The 23,097-nt window shown below is 45.9% G+C and overlaps 2 protein-coding genes across 2 annotated transcripts; both read left to right on the top strand.

The window, feature by feature from the left end:
* Nucleotides 1–5,855: 5,855 nt before the first annotated feature.
* Nucleotides 5,856–6,716, top strand: LOC123440766 (protein LURP-one-related 11-like). Its single transcript, XM_045117314.1, has one exon. It carries the CDS (start codon nucleotides 5,895–5,897, stop codon nucleotides 6,486–6,488), a length of 594 nt encoding a protein of 197 aa, XP_044973249.1. The 5' UTR covers nucleotides 5,856–5,894; the 3' UTR covers nucleotides 6,489–6,716.
* A 15,212-nt stretch (nucleotides 6,717–21,928) lies between these two features.
* LOC123440765 (protein LURP-one-related 11-like) lies at nucleotides 21,929–22,762 on the top strand. Its single transcript, XM_045117313.1, has one exon. The coding sequence runs from the start codon at nucleotides 22,007–22,009 to the stop codon at nucleotides 22,613–22,615; it is 609 nt and encodes a 202-aa protein (XP_044973248.1). The 5' UTR covers nucleotides 21,929–22,006; the 3' UTR covers nucleotides 22,616–22,762.
* Nucleotides 22,763–23,097: the final 335 nt, after the last annotated feature.

Genomic DNA, 23,097 nt, shown 5'->3' with positions numbered 1-23,097 from the left:
CGAATTTTGTGTTTTAGTTGAGCATGTTTCATCCTAAACTGTTAACAAGAAAATAATTAGCACGAAATTCGTACTTTGCAGACAAGCATTGAGTTCGTCCGAAACTCAATGCTTTTTGATGATAAATGTGTCTCTCCATGGACGTCACTACCATGGTAGACTTGTGCTAGCACTATTCTGATCCAATCGGTGACGTGTCATTTTCTGTTTATTATTTTCATATCTTGCAGAGAAAGCGCATCGGTTCGGTTACCAAGCTCACCTTCTCATTATCCCCTCTCTCTCTGTCAACAAATGATTAATTGTGTTATTGACAAATAAAAATGATCTTGAGAAGTCTTCCGTCCAAATGATATAGTTTATGCTCCATTATCAGCAGAGTCGCTGATCTGCACAAGGCTCCCGAGTTCGTGGCATGCCCTTGCTTTGTTTAACACTGCATCTTCAGTCATCTTTGTTTCATTTCTCTAGCTTGTGAGTTGGGCTAATCAACCAATAAATATATCGGTACCATGCATGTGTGTCATCCATATCCAATTTAATTAGGTCACCGTCACAAACTGTTGTTAGCACGCAGGAAATGAACTCTGCGCGCTAATCTAGCTAGTTTGATCATGGAAAACTGTGAATGAAGCTTATTTTTCAGTTACTCTGTCAATTGCCATGTGTGGATAACTGTTGTTGTAAAACAATTAGTTCATGATGTGGGTCGCGGGCCTAGCTAGCTTTTTTTAAACTAGCAACTTAATTAGGTGCAATGCAACAAGGAGTACCTATCATAGTTTCGTTGTGCGTACGTACATGTCGTACCTGTGGGCCCCATCTGGGTCCTAACGGGCCCGCTCTCGACATGACTGCGGTGTCTTTTGCATGGTGGTGTGAGGCGGAGCAGCTTGGACAGGGGATGGCGTTGCCGACGGCATGCATGTTGCAGCATGATGGCGAGAGCTTTACGGGGGCGGACGGGGAGGGGGGATCCTGGTCGGGCTTGTGGGCTCACGGGCCTGGTATGCTCCTGCTGTCGCGTTCGGTCGGCTACCGTAGTTGATGGTGGAGGTTGAGCCCTCCCACACGCCGACGGTGTTGTTGCTCCTTTTCCCGGCTTGTCTTCGTTGTTGTGTAGGCTTCTCCTTACGGTGTCGTGGTGAGACGACGCAGGGCCTCAAGACCGTGTTGGTGTAGGGTGTCGGGTGGTTTGGTGGCAGGCTCCGGAGCGCCCCAGGTGCAGGTTGGGATCGGGGGAAACCCTTGTCGGCCCGGCCGGCACTGACGCGTTGACGCCCTTGGGTGTCGTCGAACCTTCCTGGTGGGCGTCGGGGCTACCCTTGCTCGTGCCTCGTCGCGTACCGGGGGAAACCCTTGGCAGCAGCGTCGTCATCGTTGCATTCCTTCTTGGAGGTGCTGATGGGTATCGACACTTCGAAGTCCTGGAGCTTGGTGCAAGACTCTTGGTGGGCGCAGCGGTCGCGAGTCTTTTGTGTTTCTGTCAATCCGCCGGTGTCCGCATTTGTTTCCTTTGTATTTTCTTGTTCATTTCTTTTGGGCATGATTGTGCTGTTTTCGCCCCAGCACCTATCATCGAATGTTCTGGTTGGTTGCTTTGTAATACAAAGCGGGGGAAAATCCTTTTTTGTCAAATGCAATGTATCGTCACATACATGGGACTGTCTATTTATCCGGTAACTGAAAATACATGTTTAAGCAGCCACTTTCATCAATGGCCATCAGACCTTCATCCAACGGCTGAAAACAGATTGAGCATTGTTCATCCTGAACCTCTACCTTCTTCTTCCTCACGCAGCCATTGGCCAACCCAGGCCTAACGGCATGCCTCCCTCTCCCCTCTTCGACCTCCTGCAAATGTCGTGCGGGTCCCTCTATGCCCCGCCGCACTAGTGAACAACTCTCATCATCCCATGCACTCCCACCCCATCCCTAAGATAGATCACGAGGCATTGGCTTTCCTCTGATTAATATACATAATGAGGCTATGTCTTTCCCTAAGATAGATAACGCGGCTGATACTTCTTCGATGAGGTCGGAGCTCCACATCTCGTGCGCTTGGAAAGACGAAATAAGTGACTGCCGTAACAAAAAAAAATTGAGGTACTAAGAAATAGCAAAAACATACATAGAAATATTAGGCAGTATTTCTGAAAGTTTGTTACCCTGTGTTGCTATGTGGTATTGCCATGTCATGCTAAAAGGTTTTAGCCCAAACAAACAACGCACTAGTTAAACGTGGCGGCAACTCCATGCTGACTAGTGTAGTGCTAGATGGAGCATAAACAAATTTGGTGTAGCACCATTCTATCCTAACTAGTGACTTGTCATTTTCTGTTTATTATTTCCATATCTTGCAGAGAAAGCGCATCGATTCGGTCAGCAAGCTCACCTTCTCAAGATCCCCTCTCTCTCTCTCTATCTCCAAATGATTAATTGTGTTATGGATAAATAAAAATGATCTTCAGAAGTCTTCCGTCCAAATGATATTGTTTATGCTCCATTATTAGCATAGTCGCTGATCTGCACAAGGCTCCCGAGTTCATGGCATGCCCTTGCTTTGTTTAACGCTGCATCTCCGGACATCTTTGTTTCGTTTCTCTAGCTTGTGAGTTTGGCTAATCAACCAATAAATATATCAGCACCATGCATGCGTGTCATCCATATCCATTTTCATTAGGTCACTATGACAAACTGCCCTTAGCATGCAGGAAATGAACTCCGCGCACTAATCTAGTAGCAAGTTAGATCATGGAAAACTATGAATGGTGCTTACTTTTCGGTTACTCTGTCAATTGTGGGACTGCTGACTTGCTCCGCATCTTGTTCAGGAGGTCAGCTGCTCGACACTTCAGTATATTCTTTTTTTCAACTCAAGTTCAGATGAAGAATAGATTAAAAAATTATTCTTTTTTACATGTAAGTTATATATAATTAAGCTTGACGCATTTTTTCAGAGAATATCAACAGCTTTACACGGCCGTAGGACTACATCAAAATTGAAGTTCTAATTATTTCCATGCTTGCATGACAATTTCCTTGAAACCGGGACAAATACATTCTTATTGACAAAACTGACTCAAGAGCCAATACGCCCTCCTTAGAGTTAAGGGCAATTTCTTTGGAATTTTCTCTACTGAGTGCTAGCTGAAGGACCACAATGTTTCAAACGAATTTTGTGTTTTAGTTGAGCATGTTTCATCCTGAACTGTTAACAAGAAAATATTTAGCACGAAATTCGTGGTCTGCAGGGCAAGCAACTGAATGGTCCGAAACACAATGCTTTTTGATGATAAACGTGTGCTCTCCATGGACGTCACTACCGTGGTAGGCTTGTGCTAGCACGATTCTGATCCAATCGTTGACGTGTCATTTTCTGTTTATTATTTCCGTATCTTGCAGACAAAGCGCATCGATTCGGTTAGAAAGCTCACCTTCTCAAGATCCGATCTCTCTCTATCTCCAAATGATTAATTGTGTTATTGACAAATAAAAATGATCTTCAGAAGTCTCCCGTCCAAATGATATAGTTTATGCTCCATTATTAGCAGAGTCGTTGATCTTCACTGTTAAATTGTGATACAAATTCTACTGTATTGGACTAGACGTAGTATAAACGGTGTGGGCCTTTGCGTTGGTACCGGCTCGTACGAGTACAACTCGTTTCCCTGTCCTTCAAGCACTCGCATGTATTGCCCCTCATATATACTTCATGTAGTCACACCTGAAAACGGTATGTCGTCTTGTGCTTGTAATACTTCATCCTCATAGTGATTGCACCTTCGTGCGTCCGTGGTTTTTTCTGCAAGAGTTTTGACGTAAAAATTTGTATCTCTCGTGTTTCATTGATCTCGTTTTATCCAACATGCACAAGGCTCCCGAGTTCGTGGCATGCCCTTGCTTTGTTTAACACTGCATCTCCGGCCATCTTTGTTTCGTTTCTCTAGCTTGTGAGTTGGGCTAATCAACCAATAAATATATCAGCACCATGCATGTGTGTCATCCAAATCCATTTTTATTAGGTCACTATCACAAACTGTCGTAGCATGCAGGAAATGAACTCTGCGCACCAATCTAGCTAGTTATAGAAGATGGAAAACTATGAATGGAGTTTATTTTCCTGTTACTCTGTCAATTGCCATGTGTGGATAACTGTTGTTGTAAAACAATTAGTTCATGATGTGGGTCGCGGCCCTAGCTGAGTGGAGTGACATCAGAGAAAACGGAAGGGAACAAACACAAGGACGGGAAGTAGATCGATCTTTTTTTAACTGGCAACTTAATTAGGTGCAACGCAACAAGGAGTACCTATCATAGTCTCGTTGTGCGCACGTACGTGCCGCACCCACTTTATAGATTAGATGTTCAAATAGAAGAATCCGTAGGACACTTCCATCAGCGACGTTGAGAGGTCCAAGTAATCGCACATGCGACACATTGTGGCTTGGATATTGGATCCAAGTTTCAGCTTCATGTGTTGGAACGGAGCAAACAGCAAAGAGAGATTTGATGGTACGTTCAAGAGCCAGAGCGGTCAATGCTAAGTTGTATGTATCGATCACACCAGTCTTCCCTCTTCACATGCATTCGCAAATAAAATGCGACGGTGCTTGGACTTGATGGATTTTTTTGTTTGTGTTTCTTGGGCAGCATACAAAATTTACACCTAGGCCTGCTTGGATGGCTTGTTATTTAGACCTAGTTGAAGCAGACCCTAAATGTACAGTTTGTTTCGTCGGAACATATGCATGTGGTAAGTAGGACTATAGGAGTAGTAATATTTCTATTCTTATAAACTTTGGAAGCTATAACATGTTTGCAAGTGAAGAAGCCACACTTTCAACTCTTGAGCCACATGTATATTCATTCTTCTTTCACATGTACGTAGGTAATGATCCCTGCCGTGCAAATGCAATGTATCGTCACATACATGAGACTGTCTATTTATCCGGTACCTGAAAACACATGTTTAATCAGCCACTTTCATCAATGGCCATCAGACCTTCATCCAACGGCTGAAAACAAATTAAGCACTGTTGACCTTGATCCTCCACCTTCTTCTTCCTCACGCAGCCATTTGGCCAACCCAGGCCTAACCGCCTACCTCCCTCCCCCCTCCTCGACCTCCTGCAAATGCCGTGCGGGTCCCTCAATGTCCCACCACACTAGTGAACAAGTCTCGTGATCCCATGCACCCCCACCCCATTCCTAAGACAGATCATGAGACGTTGGCTTTCCTCTGATTAATATACATAATGAGGCTATGTCTTTCCCTAAGGCCCTATTTTGGTCGTTGTTTTTTAATTAAATACAGTTGTAAATAATACACGTCTCGGTCTGTCATTTTATTTCCACACGTAAATTAGCCAGCGGCTGGTAAGATACGGTTGTAAGTTAAACAACCCTGTATCGAAATACATCGATTCCAAGCGCGCCCTAAGATAGATAACGTGGCTGGTCCTTCTTCGATGAGGTCGGAGCTCCACATCTCGTGCGCTTGGAAAGAATAAAAAAGTGAGTGGCGTAACAAATAAAATTGAGGTTCTAAGAAATAGCAAAAACGTACATAGAAATATTAGGCAGTATTTCTGAAAGTTTAGTTAACCTATGTGGCTATGTGGTATTGCCATGTGATGCTAAAAGGTTTTAGCCCAAACAAACAACACACTATTTAAACGTGGCGGCAACTCCATGCTGACTAGTGTAGTGCTAGATGGAGCATAAACAACTTTGGTGTAGCACTATTCTATCCTAACCAGTGACGCGTACAGCGCCATAAACTAACGCGTATTGAAGCACCTATAAATATGCCAGACCAGCCACTGAACGCCCACCATCCCAATCATCTCGTGGCAACGTTCAAGCAGAGCAATCTCTCCGGACTCCGGCCAATGGCCAAGATCCAGCCTCTCGCTACCGCGGCATCACGGTCGCCCTCCGACGATCAACGGAGCCAGCAGACGTACACGGTGTGGATGAAGTCGCTGGTCTTCAACGGCAACGGCTGCACGGTGTACGGACCCGACGGCGCCGTCGCCTTCCGCGTCGACAACTATGGCTGCAGGGGCGGCCGTGAGGTCTTCTTCATGGACCGCGCCGGCAACGCCCTCATCAGGATCAGACGCAAGGGATTTGGCGCCTTCAGGAGGTGGGAGGTCTGCCGGTGCGCCCACAACGGCGGCCAGGAGGAGGAGGAGGCGACGCCGTGGTTCACTGTGCGCCGGGCCGAGAAGGGCGGAGCGGCCGTGGCGATGCACGGCGGCGCGGGGACGTGCTATAAGATCGACGGGTGCTCTGCCCGCAAGTCGGAGTACAGAATACGCGGCGCAGATGGCGCGGTGGTGGCGGAGGTCGCACGGAAGCAGACGCCGGCGGGGGTGGTGCTGGGGGAGGACGTGCTGACGCTGACGGTGGCGCCGGAGGCGGATCACCTGCTCTTGCTGGGTTTGATCGTCGTGCGTGGCCTCATCAATCGCTCCTTGTGATGGATGGCTGAAATGTCAATCCCCTTCTTCTCTAGCTAGGAAGCGAAGATGATGAGAAAAACCTGTAGGCGGTTCATCAGAGTGACAACTCTTTTTCAGACAAACAATTTAGGAAGTTTTTGCCCAAACTGAGGACATGTGACTCTTTTTGGTGTAGGTTTTTACCCTTTCTCAAAGGGTTTTTGGAAAAGACTTGTGTTTGAAAACAGAGGGAGTAATTAAGGAAGTCCAATACTCCTGTTCAAAAAGTTCTTGATGGCCCCATGCTAAATAATTTGAGAGACACAATAAGTGTTTTTAGATTAGTACACATTAGTCTAATCTTTGGCACACACACAGATATCCTTACTCAGTCATTGATAGGGGCAACAACAATTTGTCCCCATAAATTTGGCTTACGGGGAGAAAGTTCCGTACGACACATCGCAACTTCAACGCCAAGAAGAAAACATCGACATCAGCCAACTAAAACAACGTCTATATCAACCTATTAAACTTATGAATTTGTAAATTTAAAAAAAAAAAAAAAAAAAACAGGGTACAATAGGCCAGCACCCCTCTTTGTACCATGAACCACTACGGGAATCATTTCATATGCCAGCGGCCAAAAGCCATTGACAAAGGACAGAAAATCGTCGGTATAGGCTATGCCGTGGTTTTGATCCCTCGCGTCGCCCCAACCCCGGGTGACTCGGGGGCTTCCAACCCTAGGCGCCGCCGCCGCCCTTTCTTCCTCCCCTCCTTGCCGCCGCCGGGTGAAACCCGCATGGCAGACGGCGGCGGCGGGTGGACTCCCTCTCCCGGCTCCCCTTCCTCCGCGGGCGGCGGATCTAGGCGGTTGACGACAGTGTCCTGTGGCGATCGCGGTCGGGCGCGAGAGGCCAGGCCTGGGCAAGCGGTGGCAGGGAGCGGGGCGCTCGGCGGCGGCCCTCGGCAGGCGGTGGCGGGCGCTGGGCTAGTGACGGTGCTCCGGCATGTGCAGGCGGTGGTGGCCCCTGTGCGCGGTTGGCGGCTCCCTCTTTGACCCGAATGGCGTGGGGGGTGGCGGCGTCTGCGGCGACGGTCCTTGCTGGTTGCTGGTGGCCATAGTGTTGCTTGTCCTCGACCCCGATCTACTTCAATCTGCAGCGAATCCGGCCCCTGATGGCTTCTTGTTGGTCTTGGGTGCTGGCCTTGCAGATTTGGTGGTTGGAAGGGTTCCGGGGGAGTCCCTTGGCCGGTGCGGCGGCCACTCCGAAGGCAGCGCCTTTGGATGTTGTTCCCCTTGTTGGAGGCTTCGGAGAGGATCCCCTTTCCTTCCACCCTCCCAGGAGCTCAGGTTAAAACCTCAGGTCCCCTTGTTCCAAGCGACGACGACACCACGGTGGCGTTTTCCTTCTTGAAGGCGTTGCTCGGGGGCGGCTCAAGTGGCGGTGGAGGTGGCGGCGGTTCGATGCCGGCGCATTTTGGCCAGCTTCATCTTTGAGGTTGTGACGTCAGCGACGCTCGTCTGGTGGAGTAACGGCATTGTTGTTTGCATCTTCAGGCTCGGGATGCTTCGGGAAAACCCTAGATCTGGGTCTTCCTAGATCGTACGATGATGGCGTTTTATCGCCTTCCCTCTTGGGGGCATTGTTTTGGAGCAAGTGCTGGCTGGAGGAATGGTGAAGCAGTGCTTCATCTCACACATTGATGGCGGCGGATATCGGTGGCATGGCGCTGTGGGGACTCGGCGACCGATGCGTGGAGATGGACTCGCGCAGGAGGAGGTAGCTGTCTGGCGTCATGGTGACGTCGATGGCAGAGTGGCTACACAAGGTAGAAGCCTCAATATCTGCTCTGAAGTCAGACCGGTGAAAGATGGCGGCGACAGCACACGAGTGCGTCAGATCGGTTTTGTGCCCTACACCCGGTATGTGACAGATGGCTCGACCGGCTCTGCTGGGGCTTTCGGGTTTTGATGTTAGGATTAGGTAACTGGTCTGGGTATGTGGCCCAGCTAGCACCCCTTCATCATATGAATAGGAGTAGCGACAGTTGTTGCGAAGTTGGCGGATTCAGACATATTGTTGTAATACTTTGTAAGGTCCTAAAAAATAATCAATAAAATGATCGCATGCATCTCCAAATGCAAGGCCGGGGGTCATCCCCTTTTTCTTAAAAGAAAAAAAAAACTATGCCGATCAAAGTCGTTGGCATGTATTTTGCCGTCGGCAACCATGTTGTTTCCCGTAGTCAACAGCACACCAGTACGCAGATGTTGTGGCCGAGATAAACGAAATTGTTGAATTATCATCCTCATGCGGGCTATGAAAAGATGACATGTGACCATTTTAAACTTTGTACACAAGAAAAAGGAAATGTAGTGTTTAGCGTCCGGTCCTGCAGCCACCAAGTAATACAAATTCAGGTTGGCCTTTACTGGAGAAAAAAGGAAATAAAAATTCAAGATTGAAGAAGAAACTTGCCGTGAGAAGTTCACTAAGTAATCACAACTAATCATTTCGGCAGAGATTCTAAAGAAAACCATTTAGGTAAGAGCATACGAACCATGTGTATGTGATGCTGTATTAGAGAGAGAAACCATGTGTATGTGATGCCGTATGAGAGAGAGAGAGCGAGCTTGCTTGTTGACCAAAGATTTGCTATTTTTCTGCAAACGATGTGGAAATAGTGAACGTGTCATGACAGTGTACTAAGAGCGTCTTCAACAGCCGCCCAACTGTCCCACACGCTAAAAACAGTTTGGCATGTTGAAATAGCAACTTTTAACACGTCAGAGAGCATTGCCAACAGCGACCGCTGCAAAACATAGCGCGCGCGAGCCGCTTCAGCAGACGCTGCAAAAAATGGACGCGCGAGCAATGAAAGCACATACGAACAATATTTGAAACAACATATAGATAGCATAGTTCAACCAAACATCACAAACTAGTCTGATACAAATTAAAATAGATAAAACTACGATGAAATTAACCTAGAAACTAGTCTGAGTCCTCCTCCTCCTCCTCGGTGGTTTTGTCGGACATCGACAGAAATGCGTCCTCCCACCGAGGATCGTCTTCATCGAAGAACGACGCATGTCCCAGTTCGCACTGCGATATCGCCAGTGCCTTCCGTCGGCACATGTCCGCCCGTTCCGCGCACCGCGTTGCCCTTCACTCCGCCCAGAAGACGTTCTCGTTGGTGACGCCCTGCGGGAAGCGTTGGTGCCACAGCGCCATGGCCTCCTCGTCCATCTCGGCGATGCCGACACAATGTTCCCGCCTTTGGTTGTCGCGATGGTCCTCCTCGGTGACAAGCTGCAGGGGAGGCGTGAGCTCCTGCGCCCGCTCCTGCGTCGGCACGTCGGGGAAGTTCATGTCCCTACGAGGCCGCGGGAAGCGCCACGCCACCACGTCGTACGTGCAGGTAGCCTCGTGGGCGATCTCGAACGTGTCGATGTCGAGGTGCATATCACCGGACCGGATCTCGGCAAAGAAGGAACCGGAGGGGCGCGCGGACGCCGCGGTAGCCTGAAGCTCCCCGGCGGCGGCAAGGCGAGAAAAGAGGCACGAGAAAGAGCGGCAGAGAGCGTGTGGCGAGGCGAGGGGCGCGTGGGAGCGATGGAAGGGCGCGTGGAGGAGGCGTTGGATTTTTAGTGCGCGTCGAGCGCCGCACCAAACCTAGCGCGCGTCGGGCCGCTTTTTCCCCGTACGCGCAAACTTTTCTCACGCGCCGGAATCTTCCGCACCCGTTGGAGCACGCACAACCGTTCCGTGCGCATTAAAATACAATTTTTCTGTGCCGCACGTTTTTTTCAGCCACAATTGAAGATGCTCTAATACAAAGTATACGAAGATGATGACATCCACGGAGAGCACATTTATCATCCATTTCTCATTAAAATTTGACGCTAATAATTCAGAATGAACATGACCAGTGTTATTGTTGAGGGAATTCTCAGTCGTACAAATTAACAAGCTACTCACAGCCAGTTAGGTCATAGGCAAGGAAATAAAAAAAAAATACCCAAGGAATGTATCTTCAGTCATTGATCTGTCAAACAGGAATGGGAAATTTGTCGCACCTGCATACCTGTGGTCGGTGCCTCTTTTCGAAAGCAAAACATGCGAAGTCTCGCACTCGTACGTAAGTGCTGCGGCTTCCAGCAATTCTGATGTGCTGTGCAAAAGCCATTATTCGAGAGGAAAAGAAGAGTAAAGCTATCATACAAATACTGAATATAGTGAAGTGTCGAGCATGCAACTAGCTAGCTGAACCACAAAGTGACGCAGAGCAAATCAGAAATCCCACCGTTTATTCCATGCGATTTCCCAAAGCTTGAACACTCGTCACCACACCAACAGCATCATACTGGCTCTGTTACTAAATATAAATCTTTCTAGATATTTTACTAATAGACAACATACGGATATATATAAACATAATTTAGAATATATATTCACTTATTTTGTTCCGTATGTAGATCCTTGGTGAAAATTTTTAAATTGTGTTTGGTTGAGGAACCAACTGTCAAGGAATGAAATGGTTCCATTCTAGAGGAACGGGTCGGTTACGTTTCTGTGTTTGGTTTGTGCAAAATAGTAGAATGGGTTGGTTCCATTCTAGTGATTGGTTTGAAAGAATGAAGTGAAAAATGGAATGACAAAAAATAAAATTTCGAAAGCATTTCGTTTGTATTTTGAAAAAACAAAACACCAAACAGGAGTACCAGGAGCTTTCTCACTGTTTAAATCCAATGTATATAGTTGATCTTCTTCCTCATACCTTGCAAACACTTTCTCATAGAAGATTGCAGTTTTTAACATTAGGTACGTGGAATTCCATCTAGTGCATACATCCAAACTCAAGAATGCCTCGTTGTCGACCTTTTCTAACTCAGCAAGCTCTTTAAATCTTGCAATTCTAGATGGCCCATGTCTTATATATCTAACCGCAGCTCGCACACGCTTAACTGATTCATCCAACTCTTTTAGACCGTCAGTAACAATCAGATTTATAATATGGGCAGCACATCTCATATGAAAATATTTACCTTCAGCTATGCTATTTCCAGTTTTGATCATTTTCTTCCTTATGTAACCTACACCACCATCATTCGTGCTAGCATTATCAACAGTTATTGTCATAACTTTGTTTATTCCCCACTCCATCAAGCATTGCTCTAAGGCTTTTCCAATATCATCTCCCTTATGACCTTTTACTAGGAAAAAGCTAATGATCTTCTTGTGCAAATTCCATTCAGGATCAATGAAATGTGCCGTGACAGTCATATAACAATCTTGTGTTTGAGAAGTCCAACCATCAGTAGTGAGACAAACTCTTTGACATGATTGTTTGAAAAAAAGTTTCAGCTTTGCTCTCTCTTCAAAATAAAGCTTCACAACATCCCTAGTGCATGTTCTTCTAGAAGGCATATTGAAACGTGGACAAGCAATTTCCATAACTTCTCTAAAACCAGATTTTTCAGTAAATGCAAAGGGAAGCTCATCTACTATAATCATCTTAGTAATAGCTCTCTTAGTAATTCAGGATCAAATTTATGCACCGAAGGACTTTCTCCTTGGATTACTTGCAAAGTACCTTGCTTCTTATTCTTTTCATTATGAGGATTATGCTTGCAAGTATTAAAATGACTGTTTAAGGCATATGTACCGTTTAAATGTGGGAGGGCCTTGATATTACGGTTGCAATAGTTGCACTTTCCAAACATGGGGCGACCAGCAACTAGTACCTCAGAAAAATGATCCCACATCGGTGATCTTTTTCTCATTAGCCTTCTTTCAGGTCGTTCATCCATCTCTTTCTTTTTCTTTTCAAACTCCTCATTCTTCCGTTCTTCTTCCTCATAAATTTGCATCTCCTCTTCTGTCATCTCAATATCACCAAACCCACCAAGTTCAACCATCTACAAATAATAGACAAAAATTAAACAAGTGCATCAGAAAATCAGCAAATAATAGACAAAATATAAACAAGGACCTAATCTACTGAACCTAGTCTACTGATTTACACATAAGTATACTGAACCTACTGAACCAAATCTACTGATTTACACATAATAGACAAAAAAAACAAGGACCTAATCTACTGAACCTAGTGCAGGACCTAATCTACTGATCTCACCAATGAAACAAAAAATGCACACAAAGGATATGATATTGGGCTTCTTAGTTCTTACATTGACTGAATGTTCAGTTTCCCCCGTGGAAGACGTCGTGACGAATTGGAGAAGACACCGGTGAGCTCCTGTAGATGCGACTGATGTGATCCTGCAGTCCTGCAGATGCGGGTGGTGAGATCATGCACATGCTCTTGATCCAGTAGGGGCCCAGCCGAGAGTAGTAGGGGCCGAGTGTATTACCTGTGGGTTGTGGGTCTGCTGCGAGAGTCTGCTGATGTGCTTCAAGTAGGGGTGGCGGCTTCTTCTTCTTCCTTGGTGAGTAGCCGAGTAGGGGCGGCGACGGCGGCTCAGTAGTCGGGGCGGCGGTGGGCCGGCAGCGACTGACCTGGGCGACGGGCGACGGCGACGCCAAACCACGATCTAGGTCTGCGCCTCTGCGCTGCGGGGTGCAGTAGGACTGCGGGGTGCGTTGCGTCTGCGGGGTGACCGAGTGAGGGAGTGGCCGAGTGGGGGTGCGGGACTGCTAGGTTTTGCTAGGTGGGCTGCGTGGTGAAAAGCTGAAAGCCTGGGCCGAGGGGGCGGGGGGAATGGGCTGCTTTTTGGTTTCTACTTCGGTTAACCGATTTAAAAACCGAACCGACCGAATTAGGTTTGGTTTTTAGCATAGCTAACTGAATTTTCCTGCACATACTAAATACACCGAAAATTCGGTTATTTCGGTTTCGGTTTCGGTTAAGTTTTCGGTTTGTGGGTTTTTATGCCCGGGCCGAGTTGGTTGCATTCTAGTGTTTGGTTTGGAAGAATAAAATGAAAAATGGAATGACAAAAAATAAAATTTCTGCAGCATTTCGTTTGTATTTTGAAAAAACAAAACACCAAACACATGTTTTGGGGGCTAATGAAAAGATTTCTTTCTAACTATGTCTCTCCAAAAAAATCCTTTAGGAATTTTTCCTTGGTTGGGGGGGGGCTATAGCCCCCTCAGCAACACACATAGCTCTGCACCTGCCTGAAGGGGTAGCCTGGGATGGATTGGGAACACCGAAGAAAGCACATGTTTGTTTGGTTAAAAAAACAACTGAATTGATCAATGAAAAATTTCAGAGTACAAATATGCTTGAAATAATAGTGTGATTTTAGGGTAAAATAAATTTTAATTACATATTTGATTACTACTAACGGGATGGATCTGACATCGATCGAGAAATGCAAGAAAACTCATGTTGAAACAATTACAACAACACCATAAGTTTGCAACATGAAACATTATTTATTGGCCTCGAAAGGGAGTAGAGGATTCCGAAGGACAACTGACAATGCAACAACATAGCCGTTGTTAGGGTACCCATCGGCGGGAAGACGTACACGATCGACCACACATTCCATGTGCCGGATTACTAGACGGTTTGTGCCACCACCAATGCGGCCCTAGTGGCAAAGGTCGGGAGTAAGCGGAACTAACCCAGACAGTGCAGCCAACACCATATCGCCTGCTCATTGCGAGTCTTTCGTCGTGGCCTGCTTATCCATTGCATCTAATTGGTCGAGGAATGGACCTGCAGGTCGATTCTATTTTAAGTTCTTTTACACTAGTTCTTTAAGTGTTTCTTTGTTGTGCAGAGAGGAAAAGAAAGGCATTAAGGTCAACTTCATGTTTAGAAGGAAAAATGAAGTTGAAATATAGTTTTTGTGGTTACCTGTCATACATTAAAAAGGTGCATAGCAAATGTTGCTTGAAGAGAATGGTGTTGGGGAACGTAGCATGGAAAACAAAAAATTTCCTACGCACACGAAGACCTATCATGGTGATGATCATCTACGAAAGGGAGATCGGATCCACATACCCTTGTAGATCGCTAAGCGGAAGCTTTAATAAATGTGGTTGATGTAGTGGTACGTCTTCACGATTCGTCTCACGAACCGTCCCACGAACCGTCTCGTGATCCGTCCCGATCAAGTGCCGAACGAACGACACCTCCGCGTTCCGCACACGTACAGCTCGGTGACTATCTCCGCCTTCTTGATCCAGCAAGAGAGACGGGGAAGTAGATGAGTTCTCCGGCAGCGTGACGGCGCGTCGGTGATGGTGATGATCTATTCCTGCAGGGCTCCGCCCGAACTCTGCAGAAAACCGATCTAGAGGAGAGGGCAGCACGTGGCAAAGTTGTGTCTCAAAAAACCCTAAACCTCAAGTATATATAGGAGGAGCCAAGGGGTGGGGCTTTCCCTTGGGGCACGGGCCGAAGGGAGGAGGCATCCTCCTCCAAGTCGGTTTGGAGGGAGGAGTCCCTTCCTTCCTTCCCACCTCTTTTTTTTCTTTATTTTCTTTTTTCTTTCTCCTTGATTTTTCCTCTTGGTCGAAATAGCTCACTTGGGCTGGCCTCACCAGCCCACTAAGGGCTGGTGCGCCACCCTTGGGCTATTAGGTTCACTCCTGGGTGGGTGGGCCCCTCCCGGTAAAAACCCAAAACCCATTCGTCACTCCCGGTACACTGCCGGTAATGCCCGAAATCTTTCCGGAGGCCAAATGAAACAATCTTATATATCAATCTTCGTTCCCAGACCATTCCGAAAACCCTCGTGACGTCCGTGATCTCATCTGGGACTCCAAACAACCTTCGGTCACCAACACCTATAACTCAACTATACCAAAACGTCACGAACCTTAAGTGTGCAGACCCTGCGGGTTCGAGAACTATGCAGACATGACCTGAGACACTCCCCGGTCAATATCCAACAGCGGGACCTGGATGTCCATATTGGATCCTACATATTCTATGAAGATCTTATCGGTTGAATCTCTGTGCTAAGGATTCATATAATCTCGTATATCATTCCATTTGTCCTTCGGCATGTTACTTGTCCGAAATTTGATCGTCGGTATCCCTATACCTATTTCAATCTCGTTACCAGCAAGTCTCTTTACTCGTTTCGTAATACAAGATCCCGTGACTAACAGTTTAGTCACATTGCTTGCAAGGCTTGTATGGGATGTTGTATTACCGAGTGGGCCTCGAGATACCTCTCCGTCACACGGAGTGAAAAATCTCAGTCTTGATCCATGCTAACTCAACGGACACCTTCGGAGATATCTGTAGAGCACCTTTATAGTCATCCATTAACGTTGCGACGTTTGATACACACAAGGTATTCCTCCAGTGTCAGTGAGTTACATGATCTCATGGTCATAGAAATGAATACTTGACACGCAGAAAACAATAGCAACAAAATGACACGATCACATGCTACGTTTATAGTTTGGGTTTTGTCCATTACATCATTCTATCAATGATGTGATCCCGTTATCAAGTGACAATACTTGCCTATGGTCAGGAAACCTTGACCATCTTTGATCAACAAACTAGTCAACTAGAGGCTCACTAGGGACAGTCTGTTGTCTATGTATCCACACATGTATTTGAGTTTTTCAATCAATACAATTCTAGCATGGATAATAAACGATTAGTATGAATAAGAAAATATAATAATAACTAATTTATTATTACCTCTAGGGCATATTTCCAACAAATGGATCATTGGCTGAATTGAAAATGATTATGCCCAAATGAGCAGTGTCACGAGAGATTAAACCTCATGGTTGTCAGGGTATCTTGTAAACGCGCTTATTCACTTAGTTGGAGGAAACACATCCATGATAGTACGGTGACTTCATAAAATTTTAAAGTTTAGTAGTTGCTCGGCGATTGTGGCAGTGTGCATGTTTTGTAATTTTGTTAATCCCATACAATTTGTCTCCGGACAGGATTGGCACTCCACATGTACTACAAAAATAAAAATAAAAAATTCATCCACATCACTCTATTAAACCTTGTCCCCATCAGTAGGTAGGCCCATCAATTAGTAAACATCTCCTACAAGCAGGTCAATGAAAGACCGATAATGTTCCTACTCCCTCCGTCATGATTTAGAAGGCACGCTTGAAAATCTCTGAGATCAAGGTAGTCATTGATTGGTTGTGAGATGTAGCGGGTGTAGATGATAATGCGCCTAATCAACTCAGAAAATACTAGTACTAATGCGTGAGCAACAAATTGGAATGACGCATGCATGACTAATACTAGTGTTAATTAATAAGAGTAATTGCTTTCGCACCTTAAAGCTTGTCTATTTTAGAAACGCACGCAAGTTTAACTGTGTCTTCTAAACCGTGAGGGAGGGAGTATTAAAGTTTATATGTGGCAAAGATAAATTCATTAATCAAGGATTAACTTAATGAAGTATGTAAGTCAGGTAGGCCTATCGCCCCGCTTCCCCGCGTCGCCTCCTCGAGCATGGCGGCCGGAAGCTCCTCCCAATTCCCCCTTCCAACGCTCCCCCCTCTCCCGCTCCTCCTCCCTCCGCCGCCAGCGAGCACCGCCGGGCCCGGCCGGCGTGGTGCTGGTGGTGGCGGGTATGCCCTTCCCCGTCGCGGCTCCCCTGCTCGGGCGGAGGCGGCTAGCTGCGGTGCTCTTCGACTGGCGGCGATGTGGCCCGGCGACGGTGATGTCGCGTGTCGCGGTGGCTCTCGACGCGGCGGCATGACCGTTGGTCGTGGGCGGCGCGGTGGCACTAGCGGCTGGCGTTTGGGCCCTATCTGGGTTTGGGCGGGCCGGTAGCTCAACGCTTGGCGGTGTCGCTCCCTGGTGGTGGGACGAGGCGGCGGCGGTTTGCGGCCATGACCACCTCGTCGGTTGTCGAGTTGCAGCGCGGGGACAGGGACTGTGCGGGCCCAAGTGGGCCTGGCCGGGCCGTAGGGCCTGTCAAGTCCTCGTCGTCACATCTGGTCGGCTTCGCATAGGCGGTGGAGGTTGTCTGCTCCCTCCGATCGAGTTTTGGCCGCTCCCGTAGCCGTTGTCTCCTCTCCTCCTCCAGACCTCATGTTGGCAGCTCCAGAGAGACGGGGAGGGTGGTCCGATAATCGTGGTGGCACAGGCTGGTGGGTGGTGCACTACGAAGTGTTTGGGATGGTGGTGGTGGTTGTGGATCGCGAGAAATCCCTAGTGGCTTGCTCGGCACCGACGCGGTGACACCTGCGGGCGCTGACGGACCTTCCCGAATGGCGTCGGGGATGTCCCTCCTCCACCCCCTCCGCTTACCGGGGGAAACCCTAGGACTTGTTTGGGCAACGGCGGCGGTATCATCGCATTCCTTCTTGAAGGTGTTGTTTGGTGTGCGACGCTTCGGAATGCTGGGACGCGGTGGCATTTATTCGGCGGGTGCAGCGATTGCTGGTCTTCTTCTCCTTGTCAATCTGTCGATGCCGACATTTGTTTCTCTTTCCTTTCTTTTATTTTTATTTTTGGGTTTGTTTGTGATGTGCCATCGGCAAGCTGGATGCCTCGGATGATTGCTTTATAATATAAAGCGAGGGAAAATCCTTTATCATTAAATCAGGTAGTAGTAGTAATAGCAAAGTTTTGTTGGCCAATCGGATAGCAACTCATTTTTTATCTCTTCCAAAGAAATAACGAGACCTAGGGTTTTCTCCTTGCAGGGACCAATATTCATAGTTAGTGAGGGTGTTGTCCCATATCTCTAGGCAAATCAATTGATCAATGGGCGGTGGTGAGAACAGCTCTAATAATCTTCTTCTCGTTGATTTATTAGGTTACCGATGGTTTATTTTCCAAGGTGTACTGGACGGGTTGACAACCCCGTGGCTCTATTTGATCAAGTTCAAGATGGGATGAAACTTCGTTTCTTTTGACATGCATGGTGATTGGTTCAGTGCCATCAACCACCTCTGCAAAAGTAATGGAGCTGAGCTAAAGCGCATACAAACTTGTCGCCCCGGCCGTGCCAATGTTCTTGTGCCTACAGCGTGTTTCACTGTTTCCTTTATACTCAAGGACGGCTCTAGATCATGGCAGAAGGTGTGACGGCCTAGGACCTATCTCAAATAAGGGCCCAATACATATACATATCTAAATAATTAAAAATGTAATTTACAAAACATAACATCAAACACTAGTATGTCGTGGAATTCATTCAGTAGTTGTTTATGTTTGAGTGTATGATTGTTTTAATTTTCATTGACATCATATAATCATATATACATGATGTATAAGACTTTATTTCCTGATTTAAATTACATATTTGATGTTTATGCCTTCATATTCTCATGGCATGCAATATATACATTTAAAAGTATTTATAGTACTCTGTAATAGTTGTTTCGCGCAAAGGACTTCATAATGCTAGGGCCGCCCTGATTACAGTAATCAAAAGGCATGAGGCGTTTGCAATTTGTTTATTGTTTATGTTTTTCTTTCCAATTTTTCACTTAACACAAAGATCTCAAATGTCATCGGATCTTTTCTGTCTAAAAATCACATGGGCGGTAGCTAGGGTCTGCTTTGAAATGCTCACAAGACATAATTGGAGCAAAACATGTTCGAGTGGGACTTATCAGGGATGATATATGAATTATAATATCTCCGATCCCATCCCCCTTTTTCTCGGAATGTCCCATAATTCTAAAATGTTCAAACAAGACATGAGGCAGTAGAGGTCAAAAAGCACTACAACATCCTACTAATAACATCTAGCATGGCAGCATGGATCACTAGGAAAAGAACTCATAAAATGGCATCTAGCACACAGATTCAGACTTGGTGAAAATAACACTGTTGACAGTGCAGTTTTCGATCTGAAGGCATATTGGCAATAGAAAAACTATATGATACAGGGCAGCGAATGACATGAAAATTTATAGCATGCTAGAGTATTTTATGGACTACAAATAACTTCATTGAACCAACCTCAAAGGAGTTGTATATCACTAGCAAAACTCATGGCAAGACAGCAACAAAATATAACAGATTTCAGACTTATAAATATTTCAGCATCTCCAAAACAGCACTATTTTCTAGCAACACGTTTCCATGACCGACGTAGAGAGTTGTCCAATAAATCACACATGTTACGCGGGTTGCGACAGAAGGAAAGAAATTATAATCTCAAATGACTATGATCATATTTTCTTTCATCATCGAAATGAACTATAACTCAATTTCATGAAATCATGAACATTTTCTAATCTCACGCGCATATTTAAAATAGAAAACATTTCTGAAATTTGTGAACACTTATACAATTTTCGAACATTTTCTGAAATCAAAACATTTTTGAATTCATTAACATTTTAAACTATTTGCAAATATATTTTTAAAACTGTGACCTTTTTTAAACATTCTTCTTTAATCGGCCAACATTTCTAGAACAGAAGGACATTTTTTTTCGAAATTGGTGAAAAGGTTTAAAATTCATGAACATTGTTTTTCCTTTTACAAACATTTTTGAAATGAGTGAATTTTTTTAAATCAACAACATTTTATGAGCGAATAAACTATTTTGTAATTCACGATGAGATTTTGAATTTTTAGGGTAATTTTCCATTCATGAATATTTTTTGAATTGGCAAATTTTTGTTCAATTTCAGTAACAATTTTTAATACATGAACTTTAAAAAATCATGAGCATTTTTTAATTTCCCAAACATTTCTTGTCAATATTTGAACAATTTTCAGTAAGCAAGCATTTTTTACAAAATTGCAAACATTTTTTCAATCCACAAACATTTTATGATTTATTAAACATATTATTTCAAATTTATTAATTTTTATAATTTCCAAGACTTTTTTGAAGTCCCAAATTATGTAAGTTACAAAAAAAACGTACAAGAAAAAAAAAATCCCCCCCCCCCCCGACATGGGCCGGCCCAAGCGGCGTGCTCCTCGTTCTCCCAGCGCGATTGAACTCGCTCCTATGCACCACTCCCTCTTAGGATCTCAAATGTCATCGGATCTTTTCTGTCTAAAAATCACATGGGCGGTAGCTAGGGTCTGCTTTGAAATGCTCACAAGACATAATTGGAGCAAAACATGTTCGAGTGGGACTTATCAGGGATGATATATGAATTATAATATCTCCGATCCCATCCCCCTTTTTCTCGGAATGTCCTTTTAGAAAAGGATCGACGATGCGACACATGCATTATACTCCCTCCGTTCTTAAATATAAGTCTTTTTAGATATTCCACTAGTGGACTATATAAGGATGTATATAGACATACTTTAGAATATAGATTCACTCATTTTGCTCTGTATGTAGACTACTAGTGAAATCTCTTAAAAGACTTATATTTAGGAACGGAGGGAGTACACAATATGCACGAGGATAGTATGTTCCGTGTGTATCCGCGGAGCGCCAGGGATCACACTGATTACTATGTACTTATCTCTACCACTCGTACATGGTTCGGCTGCTCCACACTGATTTGTACGTACCATAAACGCACAAAGAAATTATGTACCTACCGTCAACTGGACTAGCACCACTTGATCCAGTAAACGATGGAGCTTTCTCTCTGATTGCTTGCTACTCCTATTAATTCTAGGCTCCATCGATCGTTGCCGTGTGTTGATTTCGTCTCGATACAGTAGAAAACAGTGCATGTGTGTTCACATGGTTTTTGAGCGCTTCATAGAACAATTGTGATTACTAAATTGGATGATCCTTATTCCAAAGTCTTCCGTCTCAATGATAATTTGCACTCCATTATTAGCGGGGTCGTCCTTGCTGGTCTGCACTCTGCAGGTTGGAAGGTTATTATTTAGTGGTAGTTGATTCGCTTATACAGTACATAAGAATATACTCATAACATAAGCATGAAACTGCATGCCGTTTGTCCAAAGAGCGCGAAACTGATTGAACAAAAAATTGATCATGACAGGAGTAAAATGTACCAAGTAGCTGTTGCTTATCCCATGTGTGGATAACTGATGTTGTAAACAAAGTCGAGGGCCGCCGGCTAACATCAGAGACGGTGTAACAGCGACGGGAACTGGCCGCTGTCTGCTTAATTAATTAGGTGCAGGTACTTATCCTTCGATCAGCGTACATGGCTACACGCCTGCTTCCTTTCTGCTCACCGAACATAACAATCTGTTTCCTGACAAGCAGTCCAAATGGAACCAACCGTAGTTCGCGTTGTTCATCGATCCATTCTTAAATGCGATATCGCGCACATGTTCTCCATTGTGTTGCATTGTGGTTTAATCACATCCAGTTTCAACTGCATGGGCAGTGCTACTGCCTGTCCTGTCCTCATAAGCTCCTGCAAATTTGTAATTAACTCTGCAACTTTTTTGTGACCAGAACAGCTCCAAACGAGCACCATGTAAACGTGGTGCAGCACAGTACTGGGTCGAGCATAAACAAGTTTAGTACAGCACTGTTCTATCCTAACGAGTGATGCACACACTGCCATAAACTAATCCGGACACTGACTGAATAACGAGCAAAGTAGTTGAAGCATTCCTCTATAAATCGGCCTAACCAGCCACTAGCGCCCGCCATCAAACGCCACCGGAGCAGCTAGAGCAGAGACATCTTCTTCCATCTCTCGCCAATGGCCAGAATCCAGCCCCTCCCTGCCGCAGCAGCCTCGTCTTCTCCCTGCTCCAGCTCTTCCCCCGGAGGCAAAAAGAGCTCGCAGGCGTTCACGGTGTGGATGAAGTCGCTTGTGTTCAATGGCAACGGCTGCGCGGTGTACGGCCCCGACGGTGCCGTCGCCTTCCGCGTCGACAACTACGGCTGCAGGGGCGGCCGCGAGGTCTTCTTCATGGACCGCGCCGGCAACGCCCTCATCAGGATCAGACGCAAGGGATTTGGCGCCTTCAGGAGGTGGGAGGTCTCCCAGTGCGGCCACAACGGCCTCCGTGACGAGGAATCGACGCCGTGGTTCAGCGTGCGGCGGGTCGAGAAGGGCGGTGCCGCCGTGGCGATGCACGGTGGCGCAAGGACGTGCTACAGGATCGACGGGTTTTGCGCGCGTAAGTCGGAGTACAAAGTCAGCGGCGTCGACGGCGCGGTGGTGGCGGAGGTCGCGCGGAAGCAGGCGGCGGCGGGGGTGGTGTTGGGGGAGGACGTGTTGACGCTGACGGTGGTGCCGGAGATGGATCACCTGCTAGCTTTGGGTTTGGTCGTGGTGCGTGGCCTCATGAGCCGCTCCATGTGATGGATGCATGCATGGAACGCCAATCCTCCTCTCTCTTTTTTCAGGCGGTTTCATTTCCATCAGTAGAATTATTAGTATTATTTTTGCCCAAACTAAGGACGTGTGACTCTTTTTGGTCTATGTTTTTATCCTTTCTCAAAGGGTTTACTTTAATACCATAGTCATAAAAAAATGAAAGTAAACATGGTTGTTCATTGATTGTATAAAGTAATCTTTATATGCGCCGAAGATGATGAGTCCAATACAAGGTCGAACTCCGGATTCTCATTCCCGGAGCCAAGGTTCAATCCAACTACCTTCAGCAAGGACATGAGGCATGCGCCCGTCGAAGTAACCTAATCAGAGATCTTGTATTTCCACATAAATGCATAAAGTTGTCGCTGAAGCCGTATATATCATCATCTCTTATATGGCTACCAATGCTTCAATAACCGTATACCTCTCGAGAAGAAACCAGAAGACAGACATGACACACTGTCTAC

This window comes from Hordeum vulgare, chromosome 3H (genome assembly GCF_904849725.1).
Source record: "Hordeum vulgare subsp. vulgare chromosome 3H, MorexV3_pseudomolecules_assembly, whole genome shotgun sequence".
NCBI classification, from domain to species: Eukaryota; Viridiplantae; Streptophyta; class Magnoliopsida; order Poales; family Poaceae; genus Hordeum; species Hordeum vulgare.
The sequence above is the reverse complement of the archived record's forward strand: the minus strand, read 5'-3'. Positions and strand labels throughout refer to the sequence as shown.

What these genes read in the sequence shown, in the direction of transcription:
- LOC123440766 (XM_045117314.1), top strand. Translation starts at nt 5,895, where the DNA reads ATGGCCAAGATCCAGCCTCTCGCTACCGCGGCATCACGGTCGCCCTCC.
- LOC123440765 (XM_045117313.1), top strand. Translation starts at nt 22,007, where the DNA reads ATGGCCAGAATCCAGCCCCTCCCTGCCGCAGCAGCCTCGTCTTCTCCC.